This window comes from Artemia sp. Qi Xiang Cuo, chromosome 18, assembly GCF_049724085.1.
Source record: "Artemia sp. Qi Xiang Cuo chromosome 18, ASM4972408v1, whole genome shotgun sequence".
NCBI classification, from domain to species: Eukaryota; Metazoa; Arthropoda; class Branchiopoda; order Anostraca; family Artemiidae; genus Artemia; species Artemia sp. Qi Xiang Cuo.
The window spans coordinates 4,841,734-4,860,989 of record NC_142811.1 but is presented as its reverse complement, the minus strand read 5'-3'; the positions used below and the strand labels follow the sequence as shown (position 1 = coordinate 4,860,989).

Below are 19,256 nucleotides of genomic sequence, written 5' to 3'. Positions count from 1 at the left end.
ATTAAAAAAATTGAAGAATATGGGGTAGTCGTACGGACCATCAGATTTTTCAGGAGACAGCAGAATTTCTTACAACTTTTTTTTACAAAAAAAAAAATTATACAATTGATTCTTTTCCTCTCTCATTGTGTGTTTTTTCCTTTTAATTCTTTGGTTTTATTTTTAAGTGTAATATATAATCAATTATATATAATTTGATCCATACCAACTAACGTTTCACATACCATTACATCGAAAAATAGCCGCTTTTATGTGCCATTCATTAAAATATCAAGGGGTTTAAGGGCTCAAGATGCAACTATCCCCAAAAGCGATTCTTGAATTATGAAAGAGCATAAAAAAGGGCATCAAATGACGTTTTCACTTTCATCCTGGCTAAATTTTGTGGCCCACTCAAATTTACCCAAAGGAAAGCTTCTGAAGCTGTTTTGTCAAATATTTTGAGCTTATTTTCGCTGAATTTTTATCCACATTTCTTTTCTTTCTTTTTTTTTAAATTGGCACCCGTTACAACCAAAAAGTACAAAATTGCATATACAGAACTTCATTGCATTAAAAATTGACCTCCCAATTATTCCTTATTTTAAGCTGTATACATGGTTGTATAAGTTTCAACTTAACCAATAGAACGGTCGGATTTCAATGTCCTTGGTACTTCAATAATAATAATGTATACCTCTAAACTGACAGACTTGACCAATTCGCCCACTGGTAACTTCTGAAACACGAATTAGACTGGCATCATAGGCTTTTGCAATCATCGGGCAACCATACACTTTCATACTTCCTATAGCAGCGTCAACAACGTATGCTCCAACTTCAGTCGGCGTAAATTCAACTTCACAAGTGCCATTGTACAAATTCACCAAATTATGGGGGACTGTTCTTTTATTTGGACCTAAAAATAAAGATAAAATATAACCAAGGAAGAAATAGCTTACTTGATGTAGTTGACTCATTGCTGAAGCTGCAGCCGTCTGCTCCTCTCTCACTCTGTACATCCAAGCCCACGCTAACTCATATTCGGATATAACATAATACTAGACTTTCATTTAAGTTGAAAGGAACATTAATTTGTGGAGATAAAGTAGTTAAGCTCCATAGATGGCTACCACCTTTAAAAGCATTTCTTGCAGAGGTCGTCTCCAAGAAAATTTTTCATGTGGAGTGTCCTAGAAAACCATTCTAGATAAAGATAAGAATAGTATTAAGATTCTACATTTTTTTTCTTTCTTTACGTAAGTTGTTGTTCCTATGGGTGTCAACGACGTGCAGCCCTCCACCACTAAGAAGCACATTGCTGCTATAGACAAATTCTCGAAGGTGAGTGGAAATACAAAGTTCCAGGAGAAGAGGTCTTATTTCTCAACTCTTAGTTTATTGGTCGCTCCCTTTTATAGGAAAAATCCTTAACAATACCCATACTTATTCCCTCGTTTGTTTGGATGAAGTATCCTGGTGGCTATTTCAAAAGAAAGAGATCAAATTACTTCATCTATAGGGATATTGACAAATTTTTGGTTGTGTGCGAAGTCCTTTCATGATACAAAGGTGAATCGACTTAGGTTAATTGAGATACCTACTTCACATAACAATCAACACAACAGGGTTAAATTTGTGAAGAGTGTGTATACCAAGGCCGTATTCAGGGGTGAGGAAGGCTACCGAGTTTGAACCACCTCCAACCCCCAAAATTTTTTCCTGGCTCCCAAAAAAGTAACAAAAATGTGTATAAACAAATTTTTGTACCACCAGCACCCCAGATCTAAATCCTGGATACATCCTTGGTTTCTCCTACTTAATTTTTTGTGATCTAAATCCTGATAATCCTGGATACATCCTTGGTTTCTCCTACTTATTTTTTTGTGGCCTTGTCCTATAGTAAGGATGGTTACAGGAACTTGGGGGAGAGTTCATTAAAGTAATAATGTTCTTTTTCAAAGCCAGCAGCGATTGCCAACTTGTCACTTTTACATCACGCCAAGTAACCTCCTGCGCCATCCCTAAGCTCCAAAAATCCCTAGGCTAAGCTCCCTAAGCTCCATCCCTAAGCTCCAAATAACCTCCTGCACCATCCCTAAGCTCCATATCGAGTAAGATCAACATTTAAAGATAACTATTTTGATTAAAATGGTCTAAACGTAAAAAAAATGTGCCTCTGGGGGCAACAAGATAAAAAAAAGCCCTAGGATCAAAATTGGGAAAAGGTTAAAAACAAAGAATTACAGGAAATAGGGACTTCATAGGAGAGATTAAAAGATGAAGCACTAAAGTGAGTGTAGCGAAAGAGAAGTGCACGCAGCTATGTTGCCCTCGGATGGATTAGTGCTACGATGAAGTGTTTAGCTGTAGTAGTATGATCATCAAAATGCCCTCAAGAGACATTGAATTGAAATCTTGAATTTTAGTAAACATGAACTTTCAGTGGCATAATTTCAGGGGCATGAACCTGACTAGAATTGGATGACATATTTAGCACTTCACATATGAAAACTAGGTGACAAGTTTAATGCTTCACATATGGCGTGTCAAATGCTTTGGCTTAAACAAAAGTGTTTTCTTTTCCTTCTGTGTTAATTCATTATACCAACCAAAAAGATAATCCAACGCTCAAACTGTAAAGACAAAATTAATGGCCAGTCAAAATATTTTTAATTGGCAAATTAGTCATTAATCTGTCACATAGCTAACAACATACGTTATATAGTGCATGAGCTTGCACCATTTATAGTGATTATTTGTTTAATCTAAATTTACTCCAAGTGACTGAAGATAATGAGCCATGGCCAATCAGGATTTTCAGTCTCAGCCACAACCCAGTCTATTTAGTCTGCCCATAATATTTATAGTAACACTTCAAATGATTTAAGTTCATTATGTCAGATTTAAAGTGCAGTCTGAGACTCGACGCAATTTGCTGAATTCACTGATAACCATAAAAATATTTAAAACTTGGTTTAGTAGATAGGAATTAGATAGATACTTTGTATAGTAGTAGGGGATTAAATAAATACTTAAATTACCTATTACTACTACTAATATTAACAACCCATCACAGCACCAAGCCACCTGAGTCCAACGCAACTACGTATGCTCCTCCTCCATCCTAATCTATTCAAAGCCCCCCTCTTTACACCTTCCTAGGAAATATTTCCCTTAAATCCTCCCAGCCCAGCCGTGGACGACCTGCTTTACGTTTAGCCCTAGACGGTTGGCCGAAAAGGACAATCTTCGGCAATATGTCACCCTTTATCCGCAGAACATGCCCTAGGCATCTCAACCTTTCTCTGATTATAGCCCTAGAAAGTGGGATTGAAACACACTTTTTGTACAGCCTACTGCTTGATACCTATTGAATTAATATAAATAAAATTAAATCAATATACTGAAGGCTTACTGAGGCCATTTTGTGTTGTAGTATGCAATAGAAGTAAATGATAACTTCACATGTTTGAAGTTTTTGGTCAAAGATTCCTTACAAGTATCCTCAAGATAGCATTCTGTGGATTCACTACTGGCTTCCAACGTTTCCCCAAGAAGACTCTCTCCCCAAACAACAGCATCTTTGCTGTATGATTTTAACTGGAGAGTGGAAAAGTCCATGGAAAGTCGGTGGTTGGAACAGGTGGAATTTCTTCAGACAAGCGGCCTTGATTTTGATACATTTTATCTGGCTTGATAACAAGCCCATAGCACACAATATTTACAAAAATTCGCTTTCATCACTGCAGAAAATACAAGCCATGCATACTTCTTCCAGCCAATCTATCCAGGCTGAAGGGCCATGAAACGGAGATCAGCACCGCCATTAAGGACTGTAATAGTCCAATGCTGTATTACTGCTGCTTTATTATATTCCATCCATCTAACCTACAACTTCCTTGTTTTCGGGCCAATCGTATGTAAAAGTTCGTTTTTGTAGGCTTTTGCGGCATGGTGTACTTAGTATCCTCAGAAACAGAACTTCTTCTGTCTAAATTCTGTCTTCTTATTCTTCTTCTGTCTGCTCCAATGTCAAACCGTGGGCTTATTTCGCTACTGTTCTCCACTTTTCTTCAGAATTTACGACCGAATCTTGAGTTGAGAGCTAAGGCTTGACGGCAACGTTTGTTCCACTATTTTAATTTTTATTTTGATCCTTCCTTGCTTAGCCAAGGGCTACAAAATCTTTGCCCTTTTTTATACATTTCTATTTTTATCCAATCTACAACAATGTTGTACTTGAGTTTCAAACCAAAGAGAATGGGAAACTTATCAGACGACTTAGTATCAGTAGATATCAAACAGTTCGTGGTAACGAACTGTAAGTAAGGAGCGACACGCCCTAATAGTAACCGAAACTCTAAAAAACGCAATTTTGAAATCAATAGATATATAAAAAAAATCAGCTTTTTATACTGATTCCAAATATACAAGATTAATAAAGCTTAGTGTTACCCTTAAGGGTAACACTAAGGCTACGAGCCTGAGAAAATTTGCCTTATTTTCGAAAAAAAGGGAAACGCCCCCTAAAAGTCATAAAATCCTTATGAAAATAACACCATCCGAATCAGCGCATCAGAAAACCCTTCTATAGAGGTTTCAAGCTCCTATCTGCAAAATTGGGGAATTTGTATTTTTTTTTTTTTTGCCAGAAGAAAGATCACGGATGCGTCTTTATTTGTTTTGTTGTTGACTTTTTCCCCAGGGGTGATCGCATCAAACCAATGGTTTAACAACATCGTAAAAGGGCTCATTCGAACGGAAATTAAAATGGTAGAACTATCCTTCTCCCATGGTCCTTTTTTTCAAGAAATTTTGGGAAATGTTGATCAACATTTTGAGATAGTCATTTTGTTCAGCATAGGTGAAAGGTCCCAAAACTATGCTTTTGGAGATGAAATGCTCCCTAAAGACCCTGGAGAAAGGTCTTTAAGTTATAAAATTTGCCCATTGTTTACCTATAGTATTTGTTATTGGGACGTACACAGATATTTTTAGGTGGGGGGGGGCGGGAGATTTTGTACTTGGGACGGGTTTCCATGGGGATCATTTCCTATGGGGAGGGAAATTTCCAAGGGTGAAATTTCCAGGGAAAATTTTACACTGGCGGGATTTGACAGAATCCCTGTATAAAATTTGTATTTTTTTTCTCTCTGCCGACTCATTTTTGCATGATGAGATGTTCTTGGGGAACTGTCCAGGGGAAATTTTCAGCGTGTCATGATTTCTGAGAGAACAATTTTATGGAAGGGGGGGGGGGGGGTCCGAAGTGATCGAAAAACGATTAGAGCTTTAAGTCTTTTTTTTCAAATGAAAATATGCTAAGGATAATTTTTGAAGCTGAACGTCTGCAAGAAATTTTACGAAGGGACACGGAAATTCAGCCAGGATGGAATTGTCTGGCAGGAATTTTAAGAAAAGGGGACTATTTTTCGTGGATGGACCTTTCCACAGAGGAGTTTCCAGTGAGGGGAGGGAATTTCTCATAGCCAGATTTACCGGCATTATTTGAAAAACGAACAGAAGCTAAATAAAAAACCAAATTTTTTCTACTAAAAGTGAAACGCAACATTAAAACTCAAAACGAACAGAAATTTTCTGTATATGAAGGGGTTGCCCTCTTCTTCAATACCTTGTTCTTTACGCAAAAGTTTGACTGTTTGTCCCAATGTTTTAAGAACGACTCCTGAAACACAAGGGCCACTTAATTAGAATAAGAAGCTTTCCTAAAATTTCTAAAAACTTATATTTTCTTTATAGGCTTAATGGACAACCAGAAGCTACAAGAACGTGCACCATGGTGGCGCAATAACGATACATTAAAAAAATAACCCTGCAGAGCTATCCTGATGAAATACTGATTTGTACAGTATTTCCACAATGTAAAAATAAGCTTTCTTGTACAGTGTTTAACACTACATTATAAATACCAGGTTTCTTGAAAGCGATTGCATCACTCTAATATAGTGGTCTGACGAAGAGATATGACGCGATGTCTTCTGGCGTAATTATAGCGTAGAGGCAACGCTGCAGAGTCGTCTCTGATTTATTAACTGCTTATCCAGAAATTCTGTTTTGTTGCTACCATGTTGACTCTTCCATGTAGCATAGGCATACGTACGTAAGATTACGAATTGGAATTTTACGAATATGAACGTTACGTACGGATCTATTTGGCACTGCCTGCGTTACGGACAGGATTTGCTCTGTAAGACTAACGCGAAGTCTGAAGTCGTGAAGTCTGAAGTCGTGAAGTCTTAAGTTACGCCAGCGTCAACGGCTATGTGACGCCAAATGGCGAAATGTGAAACCATTATTACAGAACGTAATAACGTTCTGTATGGCCTTAATTTAATCCACCACTGAAGATGCGTAGATTAAGGTTGACGTTCCAAAACTCTCTAGGAGGACGGTAACTTTTTTGGGGAGGCAGACATCGGAAAAAAAAATCTGATTATCCGAATAAGAAACATTCAGAAATCTTGAAAAATGGAGCATTTTTTAGGGAGGAAGGGAGAGGGATCTAGGTCCCGAAACCCTCCGTTTGCGCGCGTCCAGCTCCTCATGTATTGCTTCTTGTTTGATACTGTTACTGAAATGATATACGAAAATTCACCTAAAACAGTTGCCTTCACATCACTAACAGTTTGATACGACGCTAGAGCCAGCTTTACTGCTGCTTGACGTCTGGCAGGAATGTGCCTCACGCCATCTCCAATAACTGATGGTCGTTTGCCAGGCGTTACACTTTGTTCAACAACCATAATAGTCCAAGGAGACCCTAGAAAAGAAAAACGATTCTTAATGTCAGACTAAGGGTTTATTTTTAACCTTAATAGTTTATTTAACCATATCATACCAGTACAGAGGCATTTATAAAGAGAGATGGGGCTTAGAAAATTACCAGACATAATAAAAACATGGAAAAAGTTGCATATTAATTTTTTATCGAGACGGTAGATGGCTGAGAACTGAGAATTCCGGCGGGGAGGGGGGGCATCAGGGTAAATGTCAATTCGTTTTTACTTGTCCTCTTCTAACGTTCAAGCTTTCGATTTCATAATTATGAAACTATCTTTTCCAAGCTATCGACCTTTTTCTTATTGCACGTTTAGTATATTTTTGAATTAAATTTATCTAATCAAGGACACCCAATTGCATTTTTTCCATAGGGTTAGAGGGGAGGAAGGTAGCAGGCCAGTTAAAATTTTACCAGGGTCGAGACAAAGATTTCCAACAAGTTAAGTGAGGCAAGTTTCATGAATGTTATCCATCGCTAACAATCATGAATAAAACAATCGCTGAACGTTACAAATGTTACAGTTTTTAGTAGAGGGTGTTTTGGAGGGAGGTAGGCTATTCCTGCCTTCCCACAAAGTCTGTGCCATAGTACCTATCTATAAAAATGCATTTCCCTATAGTCCGTAGTTCCTGTCTATAAAAATGTGAATTTTGTATTTGTTCCGACAAGGATAATCACGTATGTGTCTTTATTTGTTTATTTCTTCTTTTTTTCCAAGGGTGCTGGTTTCCTAGAACTTTGGAAGATGGCTCATCAACGTTCTAGTAGCCTTTTTAAGTGGCAAAATAGATTCTGCGACAGCAAGTGGCGTTTGCTGCCATTTTGGGACGTGAAATTTTTTAGCAGGTAGTGCCAAAAAGCTATCGAGCGGAAGTTCTGAGATAGCCAATCAATTTCAAATTATCAATAAACAATATATTGACCTTGCCAATTTCAGAGGCAGATATGGCATGTGGTGGCGCAATTCTTACTTAAGATGCTCGTAGCAAACATAAAATCAACGGTTGATGTGGACATTAGTTTGAAAGCTTCATTAAATTTATTTGATTCATTTGAAAATTGATAAAATTATTTAGTAGGCCCATCTATGTGTGGATGAGGGAGCATGCTTGAACTTCAAAAAGTTGGTTTGTACACAAATTTCCCAACTGTTCATGAACCTTCAGATGAATGAAGAAAGAGACTTTTGGGAGGAGGAGGATTAATTTTTAATTCCCTTGTTTTTTAGAATGTTCTGGACTATGCCTGTAATATTGGTGCTTCAGGGTGATGCCACTCTTTTATTGCAGACAATATTCTTCTGTGCAACATGAAAAATTATATTTACATCCGTATCGGACATGTTTAGCAGCATAGATGTGAAGAGGTGGAGGGACCTCATGAGTGTGAACAGAAAATTTCCTGGTGGGTGGCTCTTGTTTCCAAGGAGGTATTGCCCCACTGGCCCCCTTTCCAGGATCCATAGAGATCCTTCCTATAAAGTGATTTATTCGAAGAACTCGCCTTGAGGAAAATGAAAATGATGAATCGGTAACTAATCTTAGATATTTTAGATCCCTTCCCCTTCATACTAAATATTTAAAGATATATATTTTTTCAGAGATGCTCACCATTATCGAAGCAATGTTATACAAACATTAAACTGGAATATTAAAACGGGGTTTGAAGGGGGGGGAGATTAGCCTCCTCCACCTTTAAGAGAGTCTTCAGCTTGTAGCAACATATTGTAAGTGAAGACTGGTCCTTGTCAATTGAGAGCCAGTTGCTTGTAAATTTACATAGACTTACATTTATTGATGACGAATTTGCATGGATTTGGACATTTCAATTTGGTTGATGGTTCGGTTATACTGTTTTGTCCTAGGTAAATGGATAGATGAGTAAGGTTAAAACATCGTTCAAGTGCACATTTATCTCAATAAGACAGTCCTTTTCTTCTTCTTTTCTCTCTCTCTTTGTTTTCTCGCCAAGTAATTACCTCTAAAACATTATATATATTTATATTTATAGATATATACATATATATATATATATATATATATATATATATATATATATATATATATATATATATATATATATATATATATATATATATATATATATATATATATATATATATGTATATATGTATATATATATATATATATATATATATATATATATATATATATATATATATATATATATATATATATATGTATGTATATATATGTATATATATATGTGACCAAGATGGGCCCAGGATTGCACAAAGCCTCCATTTATGGAGGTCCCAGGGACTTCTTGCTATTCCGTTCTAAGCCGGTTTAGGCATTTCGGTGTAGATTTGAGATATGTAATCCTCGTCCTGCACTAGTATCTGGGATCATTGCTTTTCCTAAGGTAAAAGTAATTTCAATGATAAACGGAACACGAAAATTGGAACTTGGAATGTTACGACGTTAAAAAATGACTATCATATCTACATTTTGACTGACGAATTCAGACGATTCGAACTGGATTTATCAGGAGTTTCAGAAACTCATATCCCAGGGGTAGGAAGCATGAAATTAGGTGATATATTATTTGTTTACTCAGGTAGGAAGGATGGGGCACATAGACAGGAAGTAGGGCTCATGATGAATAAGGAAGCTGCTAAATCTTGTTTAGGCTGGGAAGGTACTAATAATAGAATACTAATTGCTCGTTTTATGACTAAAAAGTTCAGGGTATCAGTTATAGTAGTATACGCCCCTGTAGAACCGACTGACGGAGATACTAGTGACTCAGATGAATTTTACTTACAGTTACAGGAGCAAATAGATAAGGTCCCAGGTAGAAATATGATGTTATTACTGGGAGATTTTAACGCCCAGGTTGGTAGACATAAGGATAGATGGTATCCCAGCTTAGGTAAATTTGGTGTAGGAAAAGAAAACAGTAATGGATACAGACTTCTGCAATTTTGTAGGTATAACAATCTAGTTATAACCAAAACAGTGTTTGGTCACAAAATGGCTCATAAGTTAACATGGTATTCACGTCACGGTAGGACAGCGAACCTTATTGATTATATTATAGTAAACCGAAGACTGCCAGGATCAATACTAGATACTAGGGCATATAGAAGTGCTGTTATTGATGTTAAAAGTAAAGATCACCATCTAGTAGTATCAAGGGTTAATTTAAAGCTGAAATATCGGAAGGGTAACTACCTCCCGGGAAGTTATGATGCTAGTAGACTCCAGGATGAGAATTTGAGAGAAACTTTCCAGGAACAGTTAAATACTAAACTTGAGGCTTCAAATTTTAATGATGTGGAAGATGGTTGGAATAATTTTATAAAAATAATTTTTGAAGTTGCTGAAGATGTATTAGAGAAGGAAGCTGGAACTGGAGCTAAGAATATTAGTGGAAAAGCTTTATGTTCAATAGAAAGGAGAAAGAACTTGTACAAGAATTATCTGATTGATAGATCGTATGAAAACAAAAGAAATGTAAAGAAAGTGGAGAAAGCATTGAAATATGAGCTAAGGAGGTGTGAAGTGGAGGCCATGGATAAAATTGCCGAGGATTTAGAAGATGCAGCTAGACGGCATAATAATAAAATATTGTACTGGCACGTTAACAAATTCAGAGGTAGTAGTCAATCCGGACTTGTTCCAGTTAAAGATAGGAATGGGGTGGCAATTAGCGACAAGGAAAAAGCTAAAGCGAGATGGGCCGAACATTTTGAGAACTTACTTAACCGAGATAGAGTTGCAGGAAAAAATATAGAAGGAAAATGAAAAAGTTTGTGATACCTTGGATGTGAAGGAAGATTTGTTTTGTTAGGAGGAATTAGCAACAGTACTAAAAGGATTAAAAAATAATAAGGCTCCAGGTGTCGATAGGATGGTAAATGAGTATATTAAATATGGTGGCTCTGAGTCTAGAAATAAGTTATTGAATATTATGAATATGATTTTTGAAAAAAGGGAAGTACCTAACGATTTTAGGAAAACTTTAATTAAGACACTTTATAAGAAAGGTGATAAAAATGGGTGTGTTAATTATCAAGGCATTAGTCTGGTCTCTGTAGGTAGTGTTCTATCCCCCTTTATATGGATTATTTTGATGGACTTTGTTTTAAGGAGCACAGGAAAGGCAATGGGAGATCACGGAATCAAATGGGGAGGAAAAAGTCTCCTGGACTTGGATTATGCTGATGATTTAAGCATCCTAGATGAAAGTGTGAGCAAAATGAATGAAGTTTTAGAGGTTTTGCGAGTTCAGGGTGCTAGTATTGGTTTGAAAATTAATGTTGGAAGACTAAATCACTAAGGCTAGGAATAAGTGAAGATGAAAAGGTGACGTTGGGTAATGGAAAGATTGATCAGGTGGGCAGCTTCACTTACCTTGATAGTATTATTAGTAAAGATGTTGGGAGCAGTGAAGATGTTAAAAGAAGAATAACCACGGCTCAGGGTGTTTTTTTACAGTTAAAAAAAGTCTGGAAGAATAGGAAGATAAGTCTGCAAACCAAGATTAAAATATTAGAAGCTTTAGTGATGACAGTGGTCAAATATGGCTCTGAAGCATGGACGCTCCGAAAAGCGGATGAAGATTTGCTAGATGTCTTCCAGAGAAATTGCGTAAGAACTCTTTTGAGTACCGAGTTGACTGACAGTATTTTAATTAAGTGGCTATGCGAAAAGTATGGCTCAATACTGTACTCCATGGTTGTAATCAAATATTGGCTGAAGATGCTACGATAAACTGTACTAATGAAGGATAGCATACTGGCGAAGGTTGCTCATTTTGGCCGTCCATTTAGGAATAAATAAGCAGAAGGACACCCCTGTCTGAAGTGGAAGAACGTCATAAAAAATATTTAAAGGAACTGGAACTTCGTGGGCGGGTATAAAAAGGGAGGCTTTGAATAGATTGGGGTGAAGGAGGAGCATGCGTAGCTGTGTTGGCCTCAGGCGGCTTGGTGCTGCGAGGAGTTGTTAGTAGTAGTTAGTAGTAGTAGTAGTATATATATATATATATATATATATATATATATATATATATATATATATATATATATATATATATATATATATATATATATATATATATATATATATATATATATATATATATATATATATATATATATATATATATATATATATTTGTATGTATAAAGGGGAAAAATTCCCCTTATACTGTGGAGATGGTAGTTTATTTTGAATAATTATGGTTGATTCCAAAAACCAATATCCTACACTAAATGAGCCCTTTCTCTTGAAGCAAGGCTGTGCAAAAGGCAGATTCTGACTTTAATTAACTAAAAAAAACAAGTTTTTTTTAACTGAAAGTAAGGAGCGACATTAAAACTTAAAGCGAACAGAAATTATTCCACATTTGAAAGGGGCTGTCCCCTCTTCAACGCCTCGCTCTTTACGCTAAAGCTTTTTATTGTTTTAAAAAATCAAGTTGTGAGACAGAGTCAAACTTTAGCGTAAAGAGCAAGGCGTTGAGGAGGGGACAGTCCAAATCACTCTGTATGTGATAGGGACTTGCTCTTCATAAAACTCGAGCTTTTAATTTTTTGTAATTTTTTTTTGTTTCATGTTTAATTTTTTTTAATTTTTCGAATCACGTTTCTCAGCACGTTGATTCGAATCACGTTGAATCAGTATTAACACAGTACATTTTGATTTAATCGCATGGCAACATTTGGTTTTTAAACAAAACGTCAAATGGGAGGGGGGGCTTGGTAGGGGGATTAGTTTCCCTCCAATCACTTTCGACTATTAAAAAGGGCATCAGACCTTTCTATTTTCAATCGAATGAGCCCTTTTCGAAGTTCCTACGACAACTCCTTCGATACAAAGTGCCCTTCTCTAAACAACAACAACAACAAAAAAATAATACATTATACCCACATCGATCTTTACTATATAAAAATGTCAAGCCTTCCAATCACTTTCGACTATTAAAAGGGCACTAGGTCTTTCGATTTCCAATCGAATGAGCCCTTTTTGAGTTTCTACGACAACACTTACTATAAACACCTTATATGCCCACAGGGCATAAATTACACCCTTACCTTAAGGGCTGTGAGGGTGGTTGTCATCCTTTAAGACCTAATTTCCAGAACTTTCAACTAAACAAAATGGCTAACTCAAAATTTTGATTGGAAGTGTTTGGGAAAATGGTGGGCGTGAGAGGGGCGTTAGTCTTTCTCCAATCACTTTCAACTATTAAAAAAGGCACTAGCTCTTTCAATTTTCAATCAAATGAGCCCTTTTGAAGTTTCTACGACAACGCGTTCAATAAAAACCTTATATGCCCCCAGGTGATAACTTACAACCCTCGCCCTGAGGGATGGGGGGTTGTCATCCTCAAAGACCTAATATCTAGAACTTTCTAATACGTTGAACAAAATGGCCATCTGAAAATTTTGATAAGATGTGTTTGGGGGAAGGGTGAGCATAAAAGGGGAGTTAGTTACCCTCCAATCACTTTCAATTATTAAAAAGGCCACTAGCCCTATCAATTTCCAACTGAATGAGCCCCTTTTGAACTTTTTACGACAACTCTATCATTAAAAACCTTACATGCCCCATGGGCATAACTTAAAACCTTTGCCCTGGGGACTCTGGGGGGTTTGTAATCCTTAGATACATAATTTCCAGAACTTTCAACTACGTTGAACAAAATGACTATCTCTAAACTTTGAATGAATGTGTTGGGGGAAAGGGGGGGCGTGAGAGGGGGTTAATTGCTTTCCACTCACTTTCGACTATTGAAAAGGGCAATTTCAATTTCCAATCTAATGAGGCTTTTGAAATTTCTACAAAAACTTTCTATATAAACCTTATATGCCCTCAGGGCATAACTTACAACCCTTGTACTGAGGGCTCTGATGGGGTTATCATCCTAAAAGACCTTTCCAGAACTTTCGACTACGTTGAACGAAATGGATATCTCAAAATTATGATTGGATGTGTTTGGGGAATTGGGGGGCGTGAGAGGGGGTTAGTTGCCATTCAATCACTTTCGACTATTAAAAGGGTATAAGTCCTTTCAATTTTCAATTGAATGAGCCCTTTTTGATACTTTTACAACATCACTTTCTATAAAATCTTACATGCTCCCAGGGCATAACTTACAACCCTTGCCCTGAGGTTGTGGAGGGGGATGGGTTGTCATCCTTAAAGACCCAATTTCCAAGACTTTCAACTACGTTCAATAAAATGGCTATCCAAAAATTTTGATTGGATGTGTTTGGGGAAAAGGTGGGCATGAGAGGGGGATTAGTTGACCTCAAATCACTTTCGACTATTAAAAAAGGCACTAGCCCTTTGAATTTCTAATCAAATGAGCCCTTTTTCAAGTTTCAACAACAAACATTTTAATAAGAACCTTACAAGTACCCAGGGCATGACTTAAAACCCTTTCTCTGAAGACTGTGGAGCGAGGGTCCTGCTCAAAGGTATAATATCCAGAAGTTTTAACTGCATGGAACAAAATGGCTATCTAAAAATTTTGATTGGATGTTTGGGGCAATGGTGGGCGTGGAAGGGGTGTTAGTTGCCTTCCAATCACCTTTGACTATTAATAAGAGCACTAGCCATTTCAATTAACCCTTTTTGAAGTTTCTACGACGACGCGTTCTATAAAAACCTTATATGCCCCCAAGGCATAACTTACAACCCTTGCCCTGAGGGCGGTGGGGCAGTGTCCTCCTCAGTAACATAATTTCTATCTGGAAATCCAGAAAACTGAACAAAATAGCTATCTAAAAATTTTGATTGGATGTGTTTGGGGAAAAGGTGGGCGAGAGAGGGGGGCTAGTAGCACTCAAATCAATTTCGACTATTAAAAAGGGCGCTAGACCTTTGAATTTCCAATCGAATGAGCCCTTTTTCAAGTCGAATGAGCCCCCAGGGCATAACTTATAACCCTTGCCTTGAAGACTGTGGGGGGAGTGTCCTGCTCAAAGGTATAATTTCCGGAACTTTAACTGCGTGGAACAAAATGGTCATCTCAAAATTTTGATTGGATGTGTTTGGGAAAATGATGGGCGTGGAAGGGGTGTTGGTTGCCTTCCAATTACTTTCGACTAATAAAAAGGGCACTAGCCATTTCAATTTCCAATCGAATGAGCCCTTTTTGAAGTTTCTACGATAGCGCCTTCTATAAAAACTTTATATGCCCCAAGGGCATAACTTACAATCTTTGTCCCGAGGGCTGTGGGGCGGTTGTCATCCTCAAAGACCTAATTTACAGCACTTTAAACTACGTTGAATAAAATGGCTATCAAAAATTTTGATTGGATGTTATTGGGGAAAAGGTGGGAGTGAGAGGGGGGTTATTTGTTCTCAAATTATTTTCGACTATTAAAAATGGCACTAGTCCTTTGAATTTCAAATCAAATAAGTGTTTCGTTAAGTTTCTACGACAACGTCTTCTATAAAAATCTTATATGCCCCCAGGGCATAACTTACAACCCTTGCCCTGAAGGCTTTGGGGGAGTGTCCTCCAAAAAAAAAATAATTTCTATCTGGAAATCATCTACACTGAACAAAATGGCTACCTCAAAATTTTGATTGGATGTGTTTCGGGAAATGGTGGGCGTGGAAGGGGTGTTAGTTGCATTTCAATCACTTTCGACTATTAAAAAAGGCAAAAGCCACTCCAATTTCCAAATGAATTAGCTCTTTCGAAGTTTCTACGACAACTTTTTCGATACGAAGTGCCCTGCTCTAAAGAAAAAAAAAAGTAGTAAATGATACGTTATGTCAACATCGTTCTTATATGCCCTCGGGGCATAACTTAAAACCCTTGCCCCGAGGGTTGTGGGGGAGTGTCCTCCTCAAAAACATATTTTCAATCTGGAAATCAACTGCGCTGAACAAAGTGGCTATCTCAAAATTTTGTTTGGATGTGTTTGGGGAATAATGGGCGTGGGGGCGGGGGGGCTAGTTGCCTTCTAATCACTTTCGACTATTAAAAAGGGCACTAGCCCTTTGAATTTCCTATCGAATGAGCCTTTTTTGAAGTTTCTACGACAACGCCTTCAATAAAAACCTTATATGCCTCCAGGGCATAACATAAAACCCTTGCCCCGAGGGTTGGGGGGGAGTGTCCTCCTCAAAAACGTATTTTGTATCATGAAATCAACTACGCTGAACAAAATGGCTATCTCAAAATTTTGCTTGGATGTGTTTGGGAGAATGATGGGCGTGCGGGGGGAGGGGGGGGAGGGCTAGTTGCCTTCCAATCACTTTCGACTTTTAAAAAGGGCACTATCCCTTTGAATCTCCAATCGAATGAGCCTCTTTTGAATTTTCTACGACAACGCCTTCTATAAGACCTTATATACCACCAGCGCATATCCCTTGCCCCGAGGGTTGGGGGGGAGCGTCCTCCTCAGAAACATATTTTCTATCTGTAAATCAACTACGCTTAACAAAATGTCAATTACAATTTTTTGTTTGTATGTTTTTGGGCAATGATGGGCGTGGGGGGGGGGGCTAGTTGCCCTCCAATCACTTTCGACTATTAAAAAGGGCACTAGCCGTTTGAATTTCCAATCGAATGAGCCTTTTTTGAAGTTTCTACGACAACGCCTTCTATAAAAACCTTATATGCCCACAAGGCAAAACTTAAAACCCTTGCCCCGAGGGTTGTGGCGGAGTGTTCTCCTCAAAAACATATTTCCTATCTGGAAATCAACTGCGCTGAACAAAATGGCTATCTCGAAATTTTGATTGGATGTATTTGGGGGAATGAGGGCCGTGGGGGGGGGGCTAGTTGCCCTCCAATCACTTTCGACTATTAAAAAGGGCACAAGCCCTTTGAATTTCCAATCGAATGAGTATTTTGAAGTTTCTAAGACAACGCCTTCTGTAAAAACCTTATATGCCCTCAGGGCATAGCTTAAAACCCTTGCCCCGAGGGTTGTGGGGGAGTGTCCTCCTCAAAAACATATTTTCTATCTGGAAATCAACTACGCTAAACAAAATGGCTATCTCAAATTTTTTTTTTATGTGTTTGGGGAATAATGGGCGTGGGGGGAGGGGGGCTAGTTGCCCTCCAATCACTTTCGACTATTAAAAAGGGCACTAGCAACTCCAATTTCCAATCGAATGAGCCCTTTTCGAACTCTCTACGACAACTCCTTTGATACGAAGTGCCCTGGTATGGAAAAAAAAACACATTTTGCCAACATCGTCCTTTACTTAGGCAGCGCTATTGCGCTGCCTATGATATAGTATTGGTTATTGGGAAGTACGCAGACGTTTTCAGGGGGGATTTTTTCTGGTGGATGGGAGGGTTTGTGGGAAGGGGATTATGTGGTAGAATCTTTCGATCGAGGAATTTCTTATGGGGGAAGATAATTTTTCCATAAAGGAGGTGCCGGATTTCCCAGAATTATTTAAAAAACGATCAGAAATTAAATAAAAAGAAATCAAGTTTTTTCAACTGAAAGTAAGGAGAAACATTAAAACTTAAGACGAGCAGAAAATATCAATTATATGACGGGGTCTGCCCCCTCGTTTTAGTACTTTCAATTCTTTGCCAATTTTTTTAGTACTTTCAAAAGAGCTATTTATTCCAATTAAACGGCCTTTGTGATTCAGGGGTAAGCCTAATTCTTAATGAATAGGAACAAAATTCAAAATTCCCGGATATGAAAAAAAAAACACATTGTGTCCACATCGTTCTTTACTTAGGCAGCACTATTGCGCTGCCTATGATATAGTATTGGTTATTGGGATGTCCACAGACGTTTTTAGGGGGGATTTTTTCTGGTGGATGGGAGGGTTTGTGGGGAGGGGATTATGTGGTAGAATCTTTCGATCGAGGAATTTCTTATGGGGGAAGATAATTTTTCCATAAAGGAGGTGCCGGATTTCCCAGAATTATTTAAAAAACGATCAGAAATTAAATAAAAAGAAATCAAGTTTTTTCAACTGAAAGTGAGGAGCAGCATTAAAACTTAAAACGAGCAAAAATTATCAATTATATGACGGGGTCTGCCCCCTCGTTTTAGTACTTTCAATACTTTACCAATTTTTTTAGTACTTTCAAAAGAGCTATTTATTCCAATTAAACGGCCTTTGTGATTCAGGGGTAAGCCTAATTCTTAATGAATAGGAACAAAATTCAAAATCTAGCGTAAAGAGTGAGGTATTGACAAGGGGGCGAACCCCCTCGTATACGTGATAATTTCTGTTCGATTTAAGTTTTAATGTTGCTCCTTACTTTCAGTTGAAAAAGCTTGGTTTTTTATTTAATTATCTTTAAAGCACTATAAAACTTTAGCGTAAAGAGCAGGGCGTTAAAGAGGGACAGCCCCGTCATCTAGAGAATAATTTATGTTTGTTTTAATTTTAATGTCGCTCTTTACTTTCACTTGAAGAAACATGTATTTTTTTTCTTTATTTAATGACACTAAAGATGGCTGCCATTATCTCAAAGAAATACCATAAAACGCATAAACAATGGTACAATAAACAATTAGTTCAATAAATCAAATAAAACTCAAAAATTGATCTTAGCACAAAGTTAGAAGGCACATATTTAAGAACATGCAAAAAAAGGGGTTGAAATGAATCATTCTTAAAACCATAAAAGTGGACGGACACTTGTCCAGCCGTATGTAGGATAAAAATAAGCCAGAATATAAACCAGAACAAGCCTAAAAGCCAGAATATGATTTGTACTTTACTGAAAAGAAATTATTTTAAATGTTTTAACTTTTATAACTTTGAGAAATCAAAAATTAATTAAAATGTTAAGGAATAAATATCAACATATGTATATTAAACTGACAAAGCACATTTTTTATCAGTAAATTCATTTGAATTTTTTTCCAGTAAAGTACAAATTATATTCCGGCTCTTTGAAAGCATAGGGTTTAGAACCCTACCCAGATTAATTTCTGCTCGTTTTGAGTTTGACTCTGTTATTTATTTTAATTTCTGTTTGTTTTGGGTTTCATCAATTTATTGATACTGGTTTGTGGTAGTTGTATGCTTGATAGATTATTTTATTCTATTTTTGTTCATTTTTGGTTTAATGGAGTTCTTTTCTTTTTTTTGAAAAACTTATTTTTGGGAAAAAGGTTTTTTTAATTAATATTCATATAAAAAAACCCAAATGTGTCTTTGTAGAACATCCATCCTCTTAAAACTTGAAATCCATTATTTCTGACACTATTACATACAAAAAACTTGATTTTTATCCTACAGATAAAAATGTAAAATCAACAAGAAATGAATTAGAATCAATGAAAAATAATTTTAATATCGCCCTACAGTTTTATGACAAATATTATCCTAGGGGTTTTTCGGTACCCAAGATCTATGGTCTATCTAAGATTCATAAGACTGGATCCCCCCTCCATCCTATTGTGTCAACTTTTCTGTCACCTGTCTCAAAATTAGGAAAATGGTTGTCGGTAGCTTTGCGTCCACTTTTGGGAACACAAAAATCATATTTA

At 37.0% G+C, this 19,256-nt stretch overlaps 1 protein-coding gene across 3 annotated transcripts in view; it reads right to left on the bottom strand.

Annotated features, from left to right (window-relative positions):
- Nucleotides 1-19,256, bottom strand: part of jbug (filamin-type immunoglobulin domains fbug) — a 367,002-nt gene that overhangs the window by 130,390 nt on the left and 217,356 nt on the right. For all 3 annotated transcript variants that reach the window (XM_089104337.1, XM_089104338.1, XM_089104339.1), the window contains 2 exons: nt 6,599-6,763; nt 677-898 (listed from right to left, as the gene is read on the bottom strand). In XM_089104337.1, the coding sequence (XP_088960463.1) occupies nt 677-898; nt 6,599-6,763 (387 nt within the window). The remainder of the gene's footprint in view (nt 1-676; nt 899-6,598; nt 6,764-19,256) is intronic.